Source organism: Aphelocoma coerulescens, chromosome 14 (genome assembly GCF_041296385.1).
Source record: "Aphelocoma coerulescens isolate FSJ_1873_10779 chromosome 14, UR_Acoe_1.0, whole genome shotgun sequence".
Taxonomy (NCBI): Eukaryota; Metazoa; Chordata; class Aves; order Passeriformes; family Corvidae; genus Aphelocoma; species Aphelocoma coerulescens.
The window spans coordinates 3,530,048-3,549,207 of NC_091028.1; the positions used below are offsets into that span (position 1 = coordinate 3,530,048).

Genomic DNA, 19,160 nt, shown 5'->3' on the forward strand with positions numbered 1-19,160 from the left:
GGAAGAAGATCTAGTTTAGGCTTGAGCAAAGATTTTGACATGATGAGCCCTTGGAAAGGGAAGTTTGTGCCAGTGGAGGGATGAGACTCTGGCACTCACATGAGTTGTGAGGCCACAGAGAGACCCCTGTGAATGACTGTGATCATTTGGGATGATTATATGAGATGATCCCAGAGAGGGAAGGGCCATTCCATGCTCCTAAGGGTCGATCCAGACCCAGGGACACAATCTGTGCGCTGTGTGACAGGGGAAACGCAGCTCATCATCACATGTTCTTCTGTTCATAGGTCTGTGCCTTCTCTTGTTCCAAGGGAAAGGTCCTGCTTTGTAATAAAATTCCAGGTCTGCCTACCGTGGTCTGTGGTGTTACTTGGCCATGGGATGGACTCTGGAAATTCCCTACTGCTTCTGTAATTTTGTTCTCCACAAAAAAGCACAGTTAAATGCATCTAATGATACAGGCTGGATTTTATGTCTTGTAGACACTATTTATGTGGCTTTTCCAGAGCCATTAGCAACCACTGACTTGTTTAACACATTAAAATACTTTGTGTAGCTCATTACTGAAATACCTCTGTGCAGTAAAAAGGCAGTGTTGGTTTCCTTTGTGTTTCTGTCATAGTAGAAGCTGATTCTTTTGTTTTATTTTTCATGTATAACACAATGCATTTTGTGCATAAACAAAAATAGTTTTTGGGGGCATGAAAAGAAACTAAACTTGTATTGATACAGTTTGAAGGAATTCCTTTGAGGCAGGAAATACTAAGTTGCTTAGAAATGTGAAGCGAATCTCTGGAAATTCATAACCTTGTCAAATGCTTTTTGATCTGCCACATGTTATATTAAACCATGAATTTATTCTGAAGGCAGGGTGAAAGGATGGAACATTTTTCTTTCATTTCAGCTCAAACAAGACTTTTTTTTTTTTGTTGTATGGAATGCTTGCTGAGAGTTTGTATATTGCTTTTGCTCCCCTAATTTTTCCCTGTTTTCTCAATACAGGTTTTCCAGCTTGCTGCACATCTTGTTTACTGGGGCAAAGCAATTATTATTTATCCTCTTTGTGAAAACAATGTCTACATGCTTTCTCCAAATGCCAGTGTCTGCCTGTAAGTAGAAGGAAAGTGTGTTGGTTTGCAGCACAGTGCTGAGGAGTGCAGATGCACTGTCCTTCCCTGACTGGATAGAGAGTGGGATCTTTCTTAATTAATTTGTTGAGACTGTGCAAAACACAAACCATTACATGAGCCTGGACTTGCACAGCCCACAGTGTGGGCAGGGAGGAGCAGCAGAGCAGATCAATATTCCTCTGTGGTGGTGAGGGCCCTGGAAGCAATATTTACCCTGTGGAGCTGCTGTCAGTATTTTTAGTACTCTTGCTCACTGGATGTCCAATATGAGAACATCTACAAACCAAAATACTTTGATTCAGTTAAATGAGTGGTTTATAGGGCTCTCTGTGTAGCTGGCACACCTGACATGAATCAAAAGTAGCAAAAGTTGCCATTGTGTTGTTTCATGTGCTGGCATTCCATACTGTGTGCCTTGTCACAGCCAGAAGGCAACATCTCCTGTTTGGAGAGCAGGCAGAGCCACTGCAAGGAAGATGTGGAGGCAGTGGTGGGTATTTTTGCTTTGCTGAAGATTGTTAAGCCTTCCTCTGTTGGTTTTTGAGATGTTTTTAGACTCTGTGTTGGAACTCAGTTACAGGAAAGTAGTTTTAAATCAAAACTTCGGTGATGGAAGTATAAAAATCGGGCTGGAAGGGACCTTGAGGTCATTCAGCAGCAACTGTGCCTGTGTCATATATGGCAGCGCTGTTCTTGAAGACCTTTGGAGATGGAAATGCTAAGACAGACAGTTTTCCTACTATATAGCTTTACTATCCTTCACTTCTGCTCAGTCATATTGCTTGTCTTATCAGCATGGGGGGCACAGCCACATCTGCAGCTGCAGTTGGCACATTCAGAGGCTGTGTGTGTGTCCTGCCCAGCCCTGCCGAAGCTCTGTCCCTTTCATCAGAGGCTGCACAGGTCTGGACTTTTTATCACTTTAATTTTTCTCCTCTGGATTCCCTCCATACCTTGAATAAAGGGCTGGAGCTGAACGTAAGGCTGAGGTGAAAGTGCATGTAGCTTCTGGCTGGCTTCTGCAGGACACAACATGCCATCAACTATCCTTAGGGGTTTTCTAGATCACAGGGAATATTACATTTGGGAATTGGCACTTCTGAAATGCTTAAATGGATAATAGTTAACCTGACCAGCACTACAGAGCTGATCTGTGCCTTTGCCTCTCTCCTGCAGTTACTCTCCCCTGGCAGATGCCTTCTCCTGTCAGTTCCGGGGTCACAACCTGCCCTCGATGCTGGCCAAGTTCTCCCTCCCAGTGTCACTCTCCGAGTTCAAGAACCCGCTGGCACCGCCTGTGCAGGAGGTGAGCTGGGCACTGTCCAACAGCTCCTTGTTCTCCTGACAACAAGGGATGGTGCTGCTTCTGGAGCACTTGGTCAGGAACCTGCTGTTGCACATTTACAAGTTCCCAGTTACTGTGTTTCCAGCCTTATGATTTGTTGTTTCGTGTCCTTGTGCCGAAAAGCTGTGGGGATGTTCAAAGTGAGAGGGTGCTCTGTGCTGGCAAAGCAGAGTCCTGAAAGAAATATTAGAATGTTTCTTTTCATGGAGTGATGTAGTAGGAAAAACTGAAACTCCATTTGGTCTGTTGCAAACTGTCATGAATTGGTAGGGGTGAATCAAGTTTGTGGATTCCTCACAATCACATTCGATTTTATTTTATTCCATCTGCTTCGAGTTCACAATCTATTTTTAAAAGCAATCTGTCTGTACACTTGGTTTTGTTGTAAAGCTGGAATTGTTTAAAGGCTGTTGGAGGAAATAGACTCAGCATGGGGCGAGCAGAAGTCTGTGTGTCACTGCATTAGCTTTTTAGTATTCAGATCTGGGTTAATAAAATATGGATTTGGGATTTGTGAGCTGTTTTGCTTAGGCATCGATCACGGCTTGTGGCATTTCTGGGAACTGGTGGAACACAAGAAGGAGCTCAATAATGTGTGGTGTCCTGGCTGACACTCTTCTGTTCCCAGATGGAGGAGCCTGGACCTCTGAACGTGGCTCAGTGAGCCAAAGCAAGCATAGGCAGAGTTCTTTGGCTGGTTTCTTGTGGTGTTTGTTTCTGGCCTTCAGACTTGGGTGCCTTGGTGGCTCCATGGATTGAGCCCCTGCTCTGATACAGAGAAGATTGCCATCACCTCTGCACTCAAGCACAGCTGTGAGGGAAGAATTGGTTGTAATTACAGGTTGGGAGAGATGATGATCAGAGATAAAGATAAGTAATGATGTAGATCTAATCCCAGTAGCATGTACTGGTTAGCTGCCACCTTGGGAGGCAGGGAAAGAGCAGGACTCCACTGTAGTTACAGACAAGTAAGTGTCCTGAAAATTGAAGCTGAAGCCATAGCATTAATTTTATTCTAGCTGCAGTAGCTTCAGGAGACATTCTCAGTAATTCTTCTAAAATTAATTACTTGCCTCAGTACTTCTCCTTCAATAGTTCTGGTTGTTCTCAGACGTCCTACTTTTGTTTAAAATACACAAATAAAAGTCTGCCACTTACTACTGCAGTTAGGCCTTGAAAGAAGGGTGCAATAAATGCTTGCCAGAGCTGATGGAGTGCTAAAGTGTTTTTTTAGAGTGTGTATCTTCCCTCTGCTGCTCACCTGTCTGTGCTGGGGTCCTAAGGGTCAGCAGCACAGCTTGCTTTCATCATCTTTTCAGCCTTATTGGAAAGATGAAGGATGATGCTGTGAAAAGCTGTTGCTTTTTGATAAAGCAAAGTGTGACAGTTCTTGGGGGAGTTTAGATTGAAGAGAGTTTTTATGTATTTTCATATCAGTACATTTTCTTCTACTTTGATTTACCTATGTAGGACTTCTTGTATTATTTTTTTTTTTTTAAATCTTTTAAGAGACGTGACTCCAATCCCTGCCCTGAAGTGGTCAGGCTCCAGTTGTAATTAACAGAGATCTAATCAATACAGCAATTAATCTAATGAAATGTGGGTGGGTTTTTGTTCCGCTGTGCTGTGATAAAAGATGTTGTACTCTGAACTGTAAATATTGTCAAAATGTACTTGCTTTGCCTTTGAAAAAAATTAGCAAAGGTGGGACTTTCTGTGTAGTTTTGTTCTTTGTGTGCACAGGAGGGGATGTGAGGTATTTTAGCTTTAAAGATTACCTTGTGCTTTTCATCAGGCTGAGGGCACTGTCTGTTCTCCTGAAGGTCACTGTGCTGGAGGGTCAGTACTGTGGGAGAGGCTGGATCTTCTGCAGAAGCTGTTGTGGCCTCATGGCATCCATGGCATCCATCCCATTTGATTCTTCTCTTAAGCATGGGATTGGCTCCCTGCTTTTGGCATGTGCTTCTGGATGGGTAAAGAATACAGAAGGCATTAATAAAGCTCATGATAGGAAACAGGAGAGCTTTTAGAGCCCTTCCTGTTTTTATACAAAAATATTGCTTGATTTGAAAGGGGACAAAATTATTTTTGTTCAATTACCATTGCATGAGTGGAATTCCTCTATTACTTTGGGTAGATGAAGAAAATGTGACGGTCATTTTTATACCTGGTGTGCTGTGGTATTTTTTGGCTGGAAGGACATATGAACAACCTGAGAAAGGACAAGACTGCCTTGGGAGTGCATGGCTGTGTTCTGCATTTGCTGTCTGCCTGTCAAGTAGGTAGGAGGTGTCAAGTGAGCGGTGTGTGCCTGGCCTGCCAGTGCTCTCAGCTGTGCCCTGTGCCAGAGACTGAAAGTCCTGATTGTGTCATCTTGATCTCTTGTCTTGCCTGTGATGAGGAGCAGTGTATTGCAGTGGAACCCTGGGCAGTGTGTATCTGTCAGTTGAGAAGATTTTGGTATCCCTGTGGTGCTCCCTGCTGCTTCCCTTTCTCTGTGTTTCCCTCGGATTCCCTGGCTTTCCTGGGACAGCAGTGTTGCAGCAGGGTGAGGATGAGCCCATGCCCTCAGCTCAGCTGACCTAAAGAGATCTTGGTGGTGTTGAGCCGAGGCCCTGCTTTTCTTTCCCACTCCCAGGTGTGTGCACACACGAGCCTTCCTCCCTTCCCTCTTCCCATTCCTAGAGCTCTGGCTCCTGTCCTGCCTGACTCCATTCATTCAACTTGTTTCAGCTGCACAAGTTTTCTGCCAGGTTAGCAGGTGGAATTCACTTGGGGAGATCCAGTGAGCTCCAGGGCTGGCACAGAGGGAGGTGATTTCTGCAGAGCTTGTGCAGCTGTGGGGGGTGAGGGAAGCAGAAGCTGTTCTCTCCATTTCACAGTGAGTTGTCTCTTAGCCCCATTGTGCCTTTTGTAATGTCACCAGGACTTGCTGCAGTGCCTGGGTTTGTCCTGGATCTCATCAGGATGCAGCCAAGGGGTGGGGAGCTCATACAGAAGGGAACTCATCTTGCCTTTTGGTGTTTTCACTGGAAAAGAAGCAGTTTGTATCTCCTCTACTCCCACCCCAAAGAAGCTGTCCCTGTTCTGCTGCCTGTGGCTCTTGGCTCGTGTTCCTGTGCTCTCCTCCTCTGAGTGGCACAGCCTTGCTGTGAGTGCAGAGCACACCTGGGGTGGAGCTCTGGGGTTGCTCAGTGGGGTGCACATGCCTTCCAAACCTCTGGGGAAAGCCTAGGAGCACTTGGTGACCCAAAGTCTTCAGGTCAGCACGTGTTGACTGGCAGGATCTGTACCAGGCACTGCTGCTGGTGCAGGGCAAGGCTTTGGCCTGCTTTTCAGGATAAGGATTTCTTTGTCCAGCATCAAATGTCTTTACCCAGCTACTCTGCACTAAGTTGCTTTGCAAACCAAGAGTTAGGGATGATGTTTTTAGCTTCCCCTCCTCTGAACCGTGACCTCAGCTAGTTCATCTGCTTCAGAAGCTGTAACATCACTCTGCCCTGCCTTGAACAAACATGGACTAGCAGGAGGGATCTTTCCACCTGTAAGGAGTGTTCCTAGGTGAATTAGACATCCCATTTCCTTCCTGCATCCCCTTTATCATAATGCACATTGTCATTATTATTGTGGTTCTCTCATTCTCCCTTGATGGGATATGGATAACTGTAGGAAAAAAAACAAAACAGAAAAACAGATGGGAAAGCAGGACAGCTGCTGCTGAACAAAATCTGTTTAACTTTTCACTTTTGTTTTAGTCAGTCTTGGCCATCCTGCTGGGAGTCAGGCACAGGGATATAAGGCCTCTGCCTTGTGCCTGCAGAAAACGTGCCGAGCTTTGTGCAGGGCTCATGGAAAATGAGGCAGGAAAACGTGTCAGTGGATGGAGTGGGAGGGGAGCTGCCTGCACACCCTGAATGGGCAGCTGTGTCTTCAGGGAGCCACGCTGCACATGGGGCTGCTCTGCTGGAAGGCATTAGGAGCCACGGGAGCTTTTGTTGGCAGAGGTAGGGAAGTAGGATTAAGATGCATTTATATTCAGTTGGACTGGGTATGAAATCAGGGGTTTAGCACAGTAAGTTAAAGGAGTATGTCATGTTAGGCCTGAATGGAGGGAATGGTTAAGTTGAGAATTCAGAGCTGTCACCTTGTGATTAAAATGGCAACATTAGACAGTAAATGTTTCATCCTACATCAGTAGGAGTTTTCAGAGTCTGTTTCCTGTAAAACAGGGAGAAGTTTTAATAGCTGATCTGTTTTCCATGAAACAGCGTGGTTTGAATGCTAAAGAAAGGTAATACATTTCAGCAAACATCCCTGCGCCCCAGTGGCTTTGAAGGTGTCATCATCCTGAGCCAAGGCAGCCCTCAGTTCTCAAGTCAGACCTTGAAGAGGGTTTGTGTCAAATAACTGGATAATCCAAGGTTGGAGAAAGGGGGCTTGTGTGCTTCAGTAGGCAAAACAAGCTGTGTTTTAACTGTCTCCTCACGTAGTGAGAAACAAGCTAGGATTGAGTGCTTCTAGGCTGCTGTTTTCCCTTCCCTTTCCTGAACCTGTTGCTACTCCCAGTTATCTGTAACATTTTAGGCCTGGGAAAGAAAACAGCCTTAAAGAATCCTTGCAGGAAATGTAACACATATTTCTCAAGAGTTTTACAAATGGTCCCAGAGAATAAGGAATGCTGGATCTTGTCCCTCCAAGACTTGGGGCTGATCTCTGGCCATCCTGAAGTGCCCAGCTGGGCTGATGTGCAGTGCCGTGTTTTTGGAAGCCAGTGCAGCATCTCTGCTTGTGCCAGTGAACACAAAGCAGGGCATTGTACCAGTGCCTTGCTCGACAACACTCTGTCACTGCTCTGGGAATGGCCCTGGGCTGTTCTGTGCCAGCAGGAACAAGCCAGATGTGGCTGCTGCAGCAGACAGGACCCCCTCAGAGAAGGCTGGAAAGAGGCAGCATGGGCAGACAGGAAGCATGAAAGGAACATGGATGAAATTTAGATTGAATTGGTAGTTAAATTAAGCAACAGAAAATGTTTCACTTTATATTTCCATCACAATCCTGCTGTTTCAGCCAAAAAATCCTGGCTCTGGATTCCTGCTGTGCCAGAGGATGACTGAGGCAAGCAGTCCTGGGATGAAGTATATCCTTGCCTGGGAAGCTGCTCCCAACCTTTTTGGCTTCACCAAGGAGCCAAGCTCTAATGAAGTGCCCTGAGAGCAGGCCCAGAGATAACCCTGCACCCCTGGGGGAGGTGCAGCAGTTCCAGCCAGCACAGCACTGATGGTGCAGGGCAGCCTCTGCTACTGCAGCCCTGTGTGAGCTCCATCGGAGCTTGGGAGGAGCAGATGGAGGGCGAAGAGAAACGCAGTGCTCGTGTCCAGAAGGACAGGCAGCAGCATGTGTTAGCAAAGCCCCTGCTAGACCTAATCTGGGAAAACAGTTCTGCATTTCCACACTTCTTTTGGTAAGAAATGGGTCTAAACCTGGAAGAAGTGGGAATGGCGTGAGGCACTTGCAGTGGTGGCACAAAGTTCATCACGGGCAGGGGCCAGTGCAGGATGCTGCAGCACTTGGGCTTTTTCTAGGACTGGGTTTTAAGAGGTACCAGATTCCTGCTGAAGTTTGTCTTAATACAGAAAAATGTCAGGGATCATCAGTCTCTGTGGTCTAGGGATGATCAAGCTTCCTTCAGGATGGAAGAAGAGTTTCCTCTGGTTCTCAGATTAGTCACAGATCTCCAGCTCTCCCACCCAGAGACGGCACAAAGGTGTTTGACAGGGGCTGGTTGCACAAGGTTTTGGCTGTAAAGCTGTAACACCTCTGCTGCCTGGCTTCTTGTTCCACTGGGCCATAGCTTCTGGCTCAGGGTGGCTTTCTAGGTATTTCCACGAGGGTGTGGAGGTGATGGTGCACATGCAGGATTAGAGGGGGTTGGATGAGACTCTCCATGCACATGGAGCTGTAGCAAAAGAAATTGGCTATTTCTGTAATTCGTGGAACCACCAGAGTGACCAGGGGAGGCTGGTCTGGATCAGGCCCAACCCACTGCTTCTGTAGGTCTGGTAGAGCTTGTCTTCCTGTCTCCTTGGATTTTTCCAGGGTTGTTTTGTGCTCTGAAACGTGCAGACCTCTTTCATTTGCTAATCAGATGTCACTGTGTGCCAACAGGTTGGAAATGTAAGTAAAATAAATGAGCCATCTTTCCATCCAGGCCTGCGTCTGGAAGGAAGGATTTCAGCAACGTAATCACTGGAGTAAACCTCGCTCTTCCAGGCTGCCTTCAGATGTTAGCAAAGCATTAGGTCTTTGGTGTCTTTTGCCAACCTTCCTCTTCTGTAGATTTTCTGTTAAACATGTAAAATGAATTATGGCTTTTCCAAAAAATAGATGTTTGAAGGTGATCCCGGATAATATGTTTTAAGATTAAAATCCACTGAGCCCCCAGAAGTGGTAATCCCTGAAAAGACAGGGTGTGGGTCTGTCTGCAAACAGAAGAGGTTTCTTTTATGATTTGACAGCAGAGGAGGAACTGAGAATTACAAGATTTATGGAAAAAGGAAAATTATGTGGGCTGATGAACTTGGGTTTGGGGCTTTTATTGCGATTTGGCCTGTTACCCTGATGATTAATGCAGCAGAGTGAGCTTCCTTTTGAGTCTGAGCTCATGCTGCATGTGTTTGCCTCACCAAAACAGTGTTGGTTGCTATGAAGTCCCCAAACAGCCTTGTCAGTGACTGTGTTCTGAGCCTTTTGCTATGAGAGTTGCCTGCAGTGATATGAAAAGGCTTTTTATGCAGAAATCAAGACACAATGATACATTTTGAAGGCTCCTCCCAGACTTGTGAAAACAGACCATGCCAAGACCCTGCAAACGTTGCCCCTGGCTCTGCCTATGGTGCAGGTCTCCAGCAGGTGTTGGGCATGTTTAATACATCTCATTGCTTTTGAGTCTCTTGCCTGCCTGAAAACCCAGGTGCCTTTATTAGCTTGGCCCTATATAGCAGAGGGATGGTGAAAAGAGGGATAGTGACTCTGCATTGAGAGGGGCCTCCTTGGCAGCTCAGGCTGCTGACCCTTGCCAGGGCTTCCTGCTGCTGCTGCTGCTGCTTCTGTATTGCCCAGCCCTGTCAGGCTCTGATCTCCAGAGCCTCTCCCATGGCTAATCAGCAGTTTCCCATCTGACAGCAAAGGGCTCCTATTCCTGGCCACCTCTCCTGGTTGCTTCAGCTCTGCCCCATCACCCTGCCCTCTCTCTGGCTCTCTAGAGGTGCCTGGGCTTCAATCTGACCATCTGGGATTAAGCCTTCTGTGATACATTTTAGTGGCCCTTGTGTAGAAACCAGTAAACTGGTTTGGAGCTGGGGCAGGGCAGGTTCCTTCGAGGCTGTGCTGGTCAGTGTTGCATAAAGATGTTTATCACTAAAGGCTCCATTGCAGCCTAAGCACCCACAGAGGCTCTGGGTGTGATGAAGGTTTGTGCCTGGTCACCTTTTTGTGATTGGAACAGGGATAAACTGTTGTGTGGGTCGAGAAGCATTTTTCCATGTGACTCGTTACTCACCAGGTGTACCCTTTGTGTGTTGTTTTCCTCCTGTATCTCATTTCCCAGGTGTTTAACCCCTCATTTCTCCCCCTGCAGACCCAGCTCATCCAGATGGTGATATGGATGCTCCAGCACCGGCTCCTGATCCAGCTCCACACCTACGTGTGCCTGATGGTGCCCCCAAATGAGGAAGAGTTCCGAGCCCAGGACGAGGACATGCCCTTCACTGCCAGGGTTGGGGGACGAAGTTTGAGCACCCCCAATGCTCTCAGCTTTGGCTCTCCAAGTATGAGCACGCTTTTCTCTGCTGTTCAGATTCCACCTCACTTCTAGCGCTTCCCTTAGTGCTGCCAAGGGCCATCAGGCCTTGGTAATGAGACATCTCCTCTTGTTGGAGTACTTGCTAATTAGGTCCAGCCTTTTGTAAATTTAGAACTGGGCACTGGTGAAAGTCCATGGGGCTATTAGACTTCTTTTTAGAAAGAAGTAATGCTTTGTAATTTGCCAAATTCTCATTTGGTCATGTAAAAGATTTTTATGAGAGGTATTTCTTTCTTTTTTAAAGTAGCTTCCTCCTCCCTTGCTGCACTCAGAAGTATCCCCTATGTTCCTCTGGCTGCATTGCTGTTACTGCCCAGATTTTGGCTTTCAGGACATAAAGAAAATGTGAGAATTTGTTCAAGCAGCACTGGTTTCTGTGGGCTGTAGAACCATTAGAGCCACCCGAGGAGACACAGAGCTGGCTTTGTTCTCACAAATGACTGATTTCTGTTTATGTATCCTGATTTCTTTAATCTCCCCAGTGCCATTCTTCAGGGTGATTCCAAGAAAGCATTCTTTTGAGAGGATGAGTCAGATATGGTGCTGAAATCACCAAACTGTCCTGCCTGTGCTGTTCTGAGCAGCCTTCTCAGAACTCTGCTGGGCTTGGATGTGGCGAGAGATTCTCTGTACAACTTTGAGCTTTTACAGGAGTAATGAGTTAGGGCAGAAATCTTGGAACGTGAGTCAGATCAGTCTGTGATCTGCTTATTCTGGCTCCCTCACGAGAGGATATTGCTTCTTGGCCTCTCTGCCTGCTCCCACCTTCTGTGCTGTTAGGCTTTTCATATTACCACTTCACGGTATTCCAGCACAGCTGTCTGGGAATTCTCTTTCCAAATGTTTTTATGGACTGTTTATGGTCTCCAGAAGTACAGTTTTCCACACAAATTGATGACTTTGTTGAAACATTTGAATTTCCCATTGAGAAAAGTGCTATGTTGTCATATGACTAATTGCAGATTCATGGAGCACTTGGAGACCCACCTTCTCTGCTCTCCAGAGAAAAGGAATTAGTTGGAAAGGCTGCACAGAATCAGCCTGAATTGATAAACTTTGCATCCTTATGCTGAGGAATATAAAACTTTTGTGTGTATGTGTGTCTCTCTCTTGCCCCGATAGCCAGTAGTGATGACATGACTCTGACAAGCCCTAGCATGGATAATTCCAGTGCTGAGCTGATACCTGGTGGGGACTCACCCCTAAATAAGAGGATGACGGAGAATCTCCTGGCAAGCCTGTTGGAACATGAGCGGGAAGCCATCCTGAATGTCCCAGCTGCCCAGAATCCAGAAGATCTCCGCATGTTTGCAAGGTGAGCAGTGCAGGATGCAGTCGTTGTTTCTTCTCCTTCCTGCTTTATGGAAGGCTTGGTGTGGAGTCTGAGCAAATCCTGTTAGCCTGGGGATTTGGAGGAGAAATTCTTCGAGGTTTGTTCCTATATTTCATCTGTAATACAAACTAATATTTGTGGCACAAGAACACTTGGTAACCAAAGAGTCCTGGCTGTGTGAAGGAGCATCAGGGAGTTGGACTCACTGTTTGCCTGCTAGTTTTGCTGTGTGCACACATGGCAGACACAAAACTGCACAGCCTAAAAAACTGTTCTAAGCAGGCAAGGCAGAGACCCAGTGATACTGATGCTGCCATTTTGTGTCCACTGGTATTTTCAGGCCAGCTCTCCTTAATTTGATGGTTTGTAAACTCCATGGAAATAAGAGACACAGAGCCAGCCGGAATGCTTTTACAGACCAGCCTGTGAGTGTCCCAAGGTGTGTTTGGCAGTGATGAGAGCTCACTGCTTAGGTTAGTTAAGCTAAAGGCATTAGGATGTGTGATCAGTAGCACACATTTTGTTGTTAGAAATTTGTATACCACAAAAGCAGGCACGATGTGGTTCTGCACGTGGTAAAAGCAGAATGACTTCCTAAGCAGCCATCTGGGAAGAAGGGAGGGCGGGGGAAGAGTTTTTCTTCCTAAGGATTTCAAAACACAGTGGCATCACTGGAATGCAACTTTCACTGGTCTTCATACTTGTGGAGCAGAAAACTACCTGGGGCAAGGACTGCAGCTGTCCCATATACTGGATTCAGTTGGTAATCCCCTGAAAAGCTGGTTCTTGCCCTAGGGTGGATACAGTCAGCTAGCCTAGGGAAACTAATAGGAAGAAAATACTTTCATTGTCTGTGGCAGAGTACAGCTCAGGGACTTTGACAGAGCTCTCAAAGCTTGTGGGTAGTTACTGCTCTCTGAATTATTTGTCTCCGTCTTCTGCAACTCTTCAGAGAATATGGTCTGACTGGGAGGCAACATTGGCCACTTGAGAACTCTGAAGTGTTTTTTTCTTTATTACCAGCTAAGTCATTGCAAAACCAGTGAGGAAGGAAAGTAAAAACAAAATCATATTTAATAGCTTAAGACAGAAGTTGTGGGGAACTCCTTGGACCAGTTCAGTGACGATGCAGATTCTTAGTTAGAGAATCTGTGAGAGGAAAGGATGTCATGACTGCTCCCCTCTCAGTACCCTCAGTGGGGTAAAACAGCCATTTGGAAGCTTTTGAACTGCAGATGCAAAAAATGACTCTTTGTGAAGCTGAGTGATGTTTATTTTGCAGTTTGCTCCTGCCCCGGGTTCTTTTGCAAATCCCTAGGCCTTATCAGGTTTGAATTTCCAGTCTGCTACAGATTGAATTGACAAGTGCAGAGTGCTCTGAGGCAACAGAGAGGAATAAACAGATTAAACAATAAATAAACAATAAACAGATGGGTCCTGTGGGCAGACGCTGCAGTGTGCACGTAGGAATGTTCATGCCAGACCCTCTTAGTTTTACTGCTGGTTATGAGACACCACAACTTGTAGGTTGTGGTGTATTTTCTCTCTTTTTGTGCCATAACCATCAGACATGAGTGAGTAAATCTGTTGCTCTCAATGAAAGAGGAAAAACCATGGTGAAGCTGCCTGAAGGAGCTGACCTCCCTGGGTACCCTCATGCAGGTACTGCTCCAGCCCCTCCTTCCTTTGCTGTAGGAGCAGCAGCCTGAGGGGGGCTGTGCCCTGGCCAACAGCTCTGTTCTCATAGCTGCCTCCAGAGCAAAGTGCTATAAATGCACAACTGGTGCCCTAAATATCCTGTGGTATTTGCCCTTCCCAGGGTGCTGTGTGTACACACAGAGGGACGGGCTATTTCCAGCACAGCAATAAAGCTCAGCCTGGCACATTTTTCTGTGCTGGTGCCTCTGAGTGCCTGTCCCTTGTTACTTGGGCAGCACAGAGTGCTGGTGCCTGTCCAGGCTGTGCACAGCCCATGTTTGAAGGCAGAAACCTTAAGGGCAAGTAAGGAATTACTAAAGCTTGGCTCCAGCATTGGCTGCATTAACCCTCATAACATCCAATGAGAATTTAAATCCAAGTTCTTTCCTAAGGTGCAGCTGAAGGAGGGTTGGCATGTCCTTCCAGGAGTAAGTTTGGGAAGGACACAAGTTGTTTTTGATCTAGATCCTCAGTAATGTGCACCAAGCCTTCCTCACTGCACATTAAGCAGTGCTTCTGAAGCCTGAAGAAGCTGGAGGCTTCACTCATGGCTTCTCTCCCAAGCCATGGGTGTGGAGTTGCTCTCAGGGTTTGTCTCACTCTGAGACTGGGAGGTGAGATCCTTCACTCCACGGAGGGATGCTCATTGACAGCACTGAGCTGTGGACAGTTCTGCTCTGGTTTCAAGCAGTGCTGTGGCAGGGACATCTCCTTGGCCAGAAATAAGCTAATTATATTGGAATTGCTAGTCTGAGAGAATTCTTTTCTTTTTAGTGCGTAGGAACACTCCAGTGCTGTTAGAGGGACAGCTCTTGCAACTTGAGGAGGGGAAAACAGTGATGAGCTATGGAAAGCAATGATCTTCCATCACTGCATCTGGATGTGCACATCTGTCAACAGACAGCTTCAGAGGGACTCAAACACAGTGTTACTGCCCCAAGAAGTGCCATCTCATGCTGATTGTGTCCCAGATTTTGATTGTGTTCATTGCCCAAAAAGGCGAAGGCAGTGCCCACCTTCTCTGGAGCTGTGAGCCCTAAGGACAGCTTTGTAGATTCTACTTGGACTTTTGGGAAAACCCCCTCCCTGGGAGGGTGGTGCAGCCCAGGACAGATTGCCTAAGCATGTGGACGGATCTCCATCTCTGAAGGGTCTGAAAAAGCTCTACAGCATTAGCAATAGTCCTGCTGGAGCAGAATGCTGGGCTAGATTCTGGGGGTGTCTTCCAGCTGGCATTTTTGTGATATTCTTTAATAGCCTCTCTAGCTTTTATTGGAGTGGAAAGTATTTAGTCTTGACCAGTTACAAATCCAGACTCTTTCTGAATATAAGATGGATTTAATTATTGGCAAACTGCTCAGTCTGTGCTGCCGTGGAAAGCCAGGTCCTACTATTTGCACAGAACGAGAGCTGAGCCAGGGTATGAGCACATGGGCACATGAGCCTGGCACAGGGGAAGGAATCCCCAAAACCACTTTGTGAACTGTGATATGAGTTGTAAGATACAAATGTTTCTGTTCATGCTTGAGGGAACAGTCTGGCTTTGACACACCCAAGAACTGAACAGTGTCCCTGTGAGTGGCCACTTCTCAGTGCACACGGTTGCCATTGGCCCTGGGGAGGTTGCCAGCGAGCCTCGTGTCAATACCCAGTGGGAGACAGTGCAAAAGGCAGATGCATAGCCCAGATACGGGAAAGACTGGAGCTTGTCTCTGTTGTTAGTTTGTGCTGCAGGTACAGAGGCAGCAGTTCTGTTCTCCATACTGGTGCCAGTTTGAGAGCTGGCAGAGGAACAGCAGGAGGGAGTTGGCAGTGAGCTGGGGCTGCCCAGCTCCGGGCTGCCAGTGAGGATCCTGCTCTGAGCCCACAGACAGCTCGTGAGGGAGAGGAGGGACGTGGCAAATTGAGAAGCAGAGAAACACACGGGGCACCGGGCTAGAGGTGAAAACTCCTCTGCACAGTGTAGTGGGGGGTGTGAGGGAGGGACTCTTGTTGCACACTGACTCCTTTGCAGTCACCCGTGAGGGTGGTGGGTGACGGGAGTGCCCAGCAGGAGGCAGCCAGGAAGGCGTTGGTCCTGCAGGGAAAGCAGGAACCACTCCATCCTCCAAAAATAGGCAGGAGTGCTCCAGTGGATAGTGGATATATTTTGAGGGCTGTTCCTGCATGGGGGCTGTATGAATGGGATTGGAAAACAGATCATGTCATCTCCACTCATTTTTACAGTCAGTTGGCATGAAGCTGCAGATGGGTAATGGAACATGAGTAAAGGCTGCTGGAGCACAGAGTGTGATGAGGAACACATGTGGAGGCACAGCTGGCTGTGGAGCTGGGAAGAGACTCTGGCCTTTGGGCCTTCATGGGTGGGAGCATTTGAGTCACACGTGCAACATGGCTGTGGCATTTGGGAGGGTATCGAGACAAGTAAGAGACTGAGCAGGAAACTCAGGCTTCATCTGTGGGGCTGGCTTGGCATTATGGCTCAGAGGGAACTCTGGGGAGGGGCCCTCAGCCATCGGGGACTTGTGCTGTTTGTTGTGGACCCTGCTGTGACTGACTGTGCAGGGCCAAGGTTTTCTGATGGCTGTAGCATGGTGGTGGCCAGCAAAGGGGTATCTGTGTTGTCTTTGTTTAAAGAGAATAGGGAATTTAAGAAGCCAGCATGGTTTGAGCATAGGCTTCAGGGGGTTTATAACTCCTGCAGCTTATCTGTGGTGCCTACCACCAAAATTTCCATCAGCCTGTTGTGACTGCTCCACCCAACCCAAGCTGCCCAAACCCCGAGTGCAGGACCTGTAGTTACAAAGCCCCTTGTGCTGCTGTGAGGGAAAATTGCTCTCAATTCTAAAAGGCAGTGCAGGTACCCAAGCCCCTGATGCAGAGCTGTGACAAAGGGCAGTTTAGGCCCAGCTAAGAGAGCACGGAATAAATCTGCCATGTCCTGACTTCTCAAGGCTCGTTGGCACTTGCGTTTCTTCACTTTCTGGAATTATAACTAAGTTGAAAATTTACAATCTTGGGAAATGCTGGGAAACCTCTTGATCCAAGGAGGACCTTGGCAAAGCCCCACAGTGGGCAACTCCCATCCTTTTCCAGAGGATTTCTGTGCTAGGCATGATTTAATTCCCTTTTCATGCAAATGAGGGACATAACCCAAACAACATTCTGATTCGCATCCCATGGGGGAGGAGACCTTGGGGGTGGCAGTATGAGTTTGAGCTGCTTTTGGCCCACGTGCTGCCTTGCTCTGTTCCCTGCAGGCTGCTGCACTACTTCCGAGGCCGGCACCACCTGGAGGAGATCATGTACAATGAGAACATGCGGCGCTCCCAGCTCCTGATGCTGTTTGACAAGTTCCGCAGTGTGCTGGTGGTCACCAGCCACGAGGACCCCGTCATTTCTGTGTTCCAGTCTCTCCTGAAGTGACTCTGCTGGCACAGAGGAGGGAGGCAGCTTGCCATACTCTCCAATGCTGGGAGTCTAAAGGATGCCTAAAAACTGAAGGAGGTGGTTTCAGTTCCTTCTTGCCGCGTGACACGCAGCAGGTTGTCCCCGTCCGTGCCTCGATGTCCCAGCTGCTCCCCGAAGCTCCAGGGCCTGCTGCAGGACAGCATGTGCTTGCTCAGCCTGGATTCCTACTCTGCTACATTCACAGCCCTTCCTTGGCCCTGGTGCTCCCCAGGGATCGTGAGAGTGGGACAAGAGGGTTCTGCTGCGGTGCTGCTGACAGAATGTCACCTTTGGGGGGATGCTGGTGCCTTGAGAGTACTTCCTCTGCTCTCCAGCACGACTGCTGGGACACTCAGCCATGAGACCTGTCCCCATGGCACAGCACACATGACCTTGCTCCAGGGCACAGGGGAGCTGGCCTGGCTCCTAGGGAAATGACCCTGGGCACTGAAGGATTCTGTTTGATCTCGCAGCAGCAAGGACAGAGGTGGGAAGGTAAAGTATCACAAGTAAACATGAAATCATGAATGAATGAATGACTCAGTCACTGTATCACAGCTTGTTCTTTCCTTGTCCTAATATCCTTATTCCCAAGTGTCTGTTGGAGCAGGGACTGCCACCAAGCAGCCTCTGTGTTCCTGGGTTTTCATTTTTCCCAGTTTTTGCCTGGGGGTGGGACCTTGGTTGTTGAGCAGGACTGAAAGGCACTGGCCAAGCTGCAGGTGCAGGGACACGTTCCACCCAGAGGCTGGGGGTAAGGGTGCTTGGGCTTGTCCCCCATGGCTTATTTTGCCCCTCCACTCTCCCTCCCACAAGCATGGCTGTGCCTGCAGGGAACCAGACAGGGACCCTGGCCTGGGATAAAGCTATCCAGCAGGAAAACGAGATACAGGACTGTATTTCCTGCTCTGGTTTGGGACTGCTCCTCCAGCCATGCCAGGGCCAGAACAAGAGGTGACAGCCCTGGGACATGCCAGGGCTTGGGGACAGCAGGAGCTTGTGCCAGCTCACCCCTGCCTGTGTGAGGCCACTGTCCCCCACAGCTGCTCACTGCTCTGTGCTGCATACCTGGGGAAGGGAGGCAGAACTTTACCTCCTTAGTGGTGTGGCTTCTACGGGTTTGTTAAAAGGTTGTCAGGCTCCCTCTGAAGACCTTCCCTTACACCATGCACAACACCTGGAGCTTTTCCCAGAGCTGCAAGCTCTCAGGAGCAGCTTCACTTGCCCACACAAACTGGGTGAAACTGGGAGCTTTAGCTGACTTACCTTCCAGCAGTCAAGTGCTGGGGGAGCTACTCCATGACTCAGGGTTCCTTTAGCAAGTCTGGCCCTGCAGCTGCAACAGGAATGGTAGAGAAGAGGAAAAAACCGTATCTGACCTAAAAATCAGATCAACACCACTGTCGACCCTGTCTCAACCAGCCCCAGCACCTGAGCATCAAGGTGAGCTACTGCAATCAGAAAAAAGACTGCTCAGAAGGGGCCAAACCAAATTCTTTCATGGGATGGGGACAAGAGTTTTTAAAAACTTGAGCCCTTTTATTGTATGGAACCTTAATATGGGGTTGGAGGTGGGAGGTGTGTCCCTGTCACCCACCCAGTGTGACTGCGGTCCTGCAGGTCCTGCCCTGAATCCTGGATGTTCTTCCCCTCTGTACCTCAAGTCAGGCTGCTGCACCAATGCTTTCTCTTGTGTGGGGGTTCACACAGTGGTAAGTTCTGAACTGGTTTCAAATGCAGCTGGGAAAATGAACAAAACACATTGTTGTTCTCCGAGCTGGACCTTAGAGACAGGTAGAGGTTGGAAGGGGTCTCTGCTCAAAGGAAAGGTGTTAGATCAGGTCACTCAGGACCCTGTCCTGTGGAGGCGTGAATGGCTGGGGCCCTGTTCCAGTGTTTGACCATCCTCATGGTGAAAATTTTTTCCATAGAGCTAATGAGAACTTCCTGTTTTCCAGCTGGTGGCCTGTTGCCTCTCATCCTGTCTGACAGCAGCCTGGCTCTGTCTTCTCTATACCCTCCCCTGAGGTAGTTGCAGACAACAGTAAGATCCCCCCTTTATCTCCTTCTCCCCCAGCTCCCATCCTTTCAGGCTGCTCTGCTGCCATCCAGTTATTTTACTATTCCCCTGCAGCAACCAAGCACTGGCCTCTGCTGGGAGCTGAGGTGGGACCAGCACAGAGCTGTGACCCTTCTCCTCTCACCCACCCTAATTAACCCTGCATCCATTGGCAAGGGGGAAAGTGGCCTTCAGTGTCCATCCAAAGTGTCCAAAACCAGCCTCAGTTCTGGCTGGGAGGCCCATGACAGTCTCCTGCAAGTAAAGCTCCACCTTGCCCCATC

At 48.1% G+C, this 19,160-nt stretch overlaps 1 protein-coding gene across 12 annotated transcripts in view; it reads left to right on the forward strand.

The window, feature by feature from the left end:
* NPRL3 (NPR3 like, GATOR1 complex subunit) overlaps window positions 1–19,067 on the forward strand; it is a 43,224-nt gene extending 24,157 nt beyond the window's left edge. For 10 of the 12 annotated variants that reach the window (XM_069030058.1, XM_069030060.1, XM_069030069.1 and 7 more), the window contains 5 exons: window positions 1,003–1,109; window positions 2,307–2,436; window positions 10,112–10,301; window positions 11,459–11,651; window positions 16,628–17,367. In XM_069030058.1, the coding sequence (XP_068886159.1) occupies window positions 1,003–1,109; window positions 2,307–2,436; window positions 10,112–10,301; window positions 11,459–11,651; window positions 16,628–16,793 (786 nt within the window). In that variant the 3' untranslated portion in view covers window positions 16,794–17,367. The other 2 variants (XR_011155296.1, XM_069030061.1) reach the window with 2 other exon arrangements.
* The last annotated feature ends 93 nt before the right edge of the window (window positions 19,068–19,160 follow it).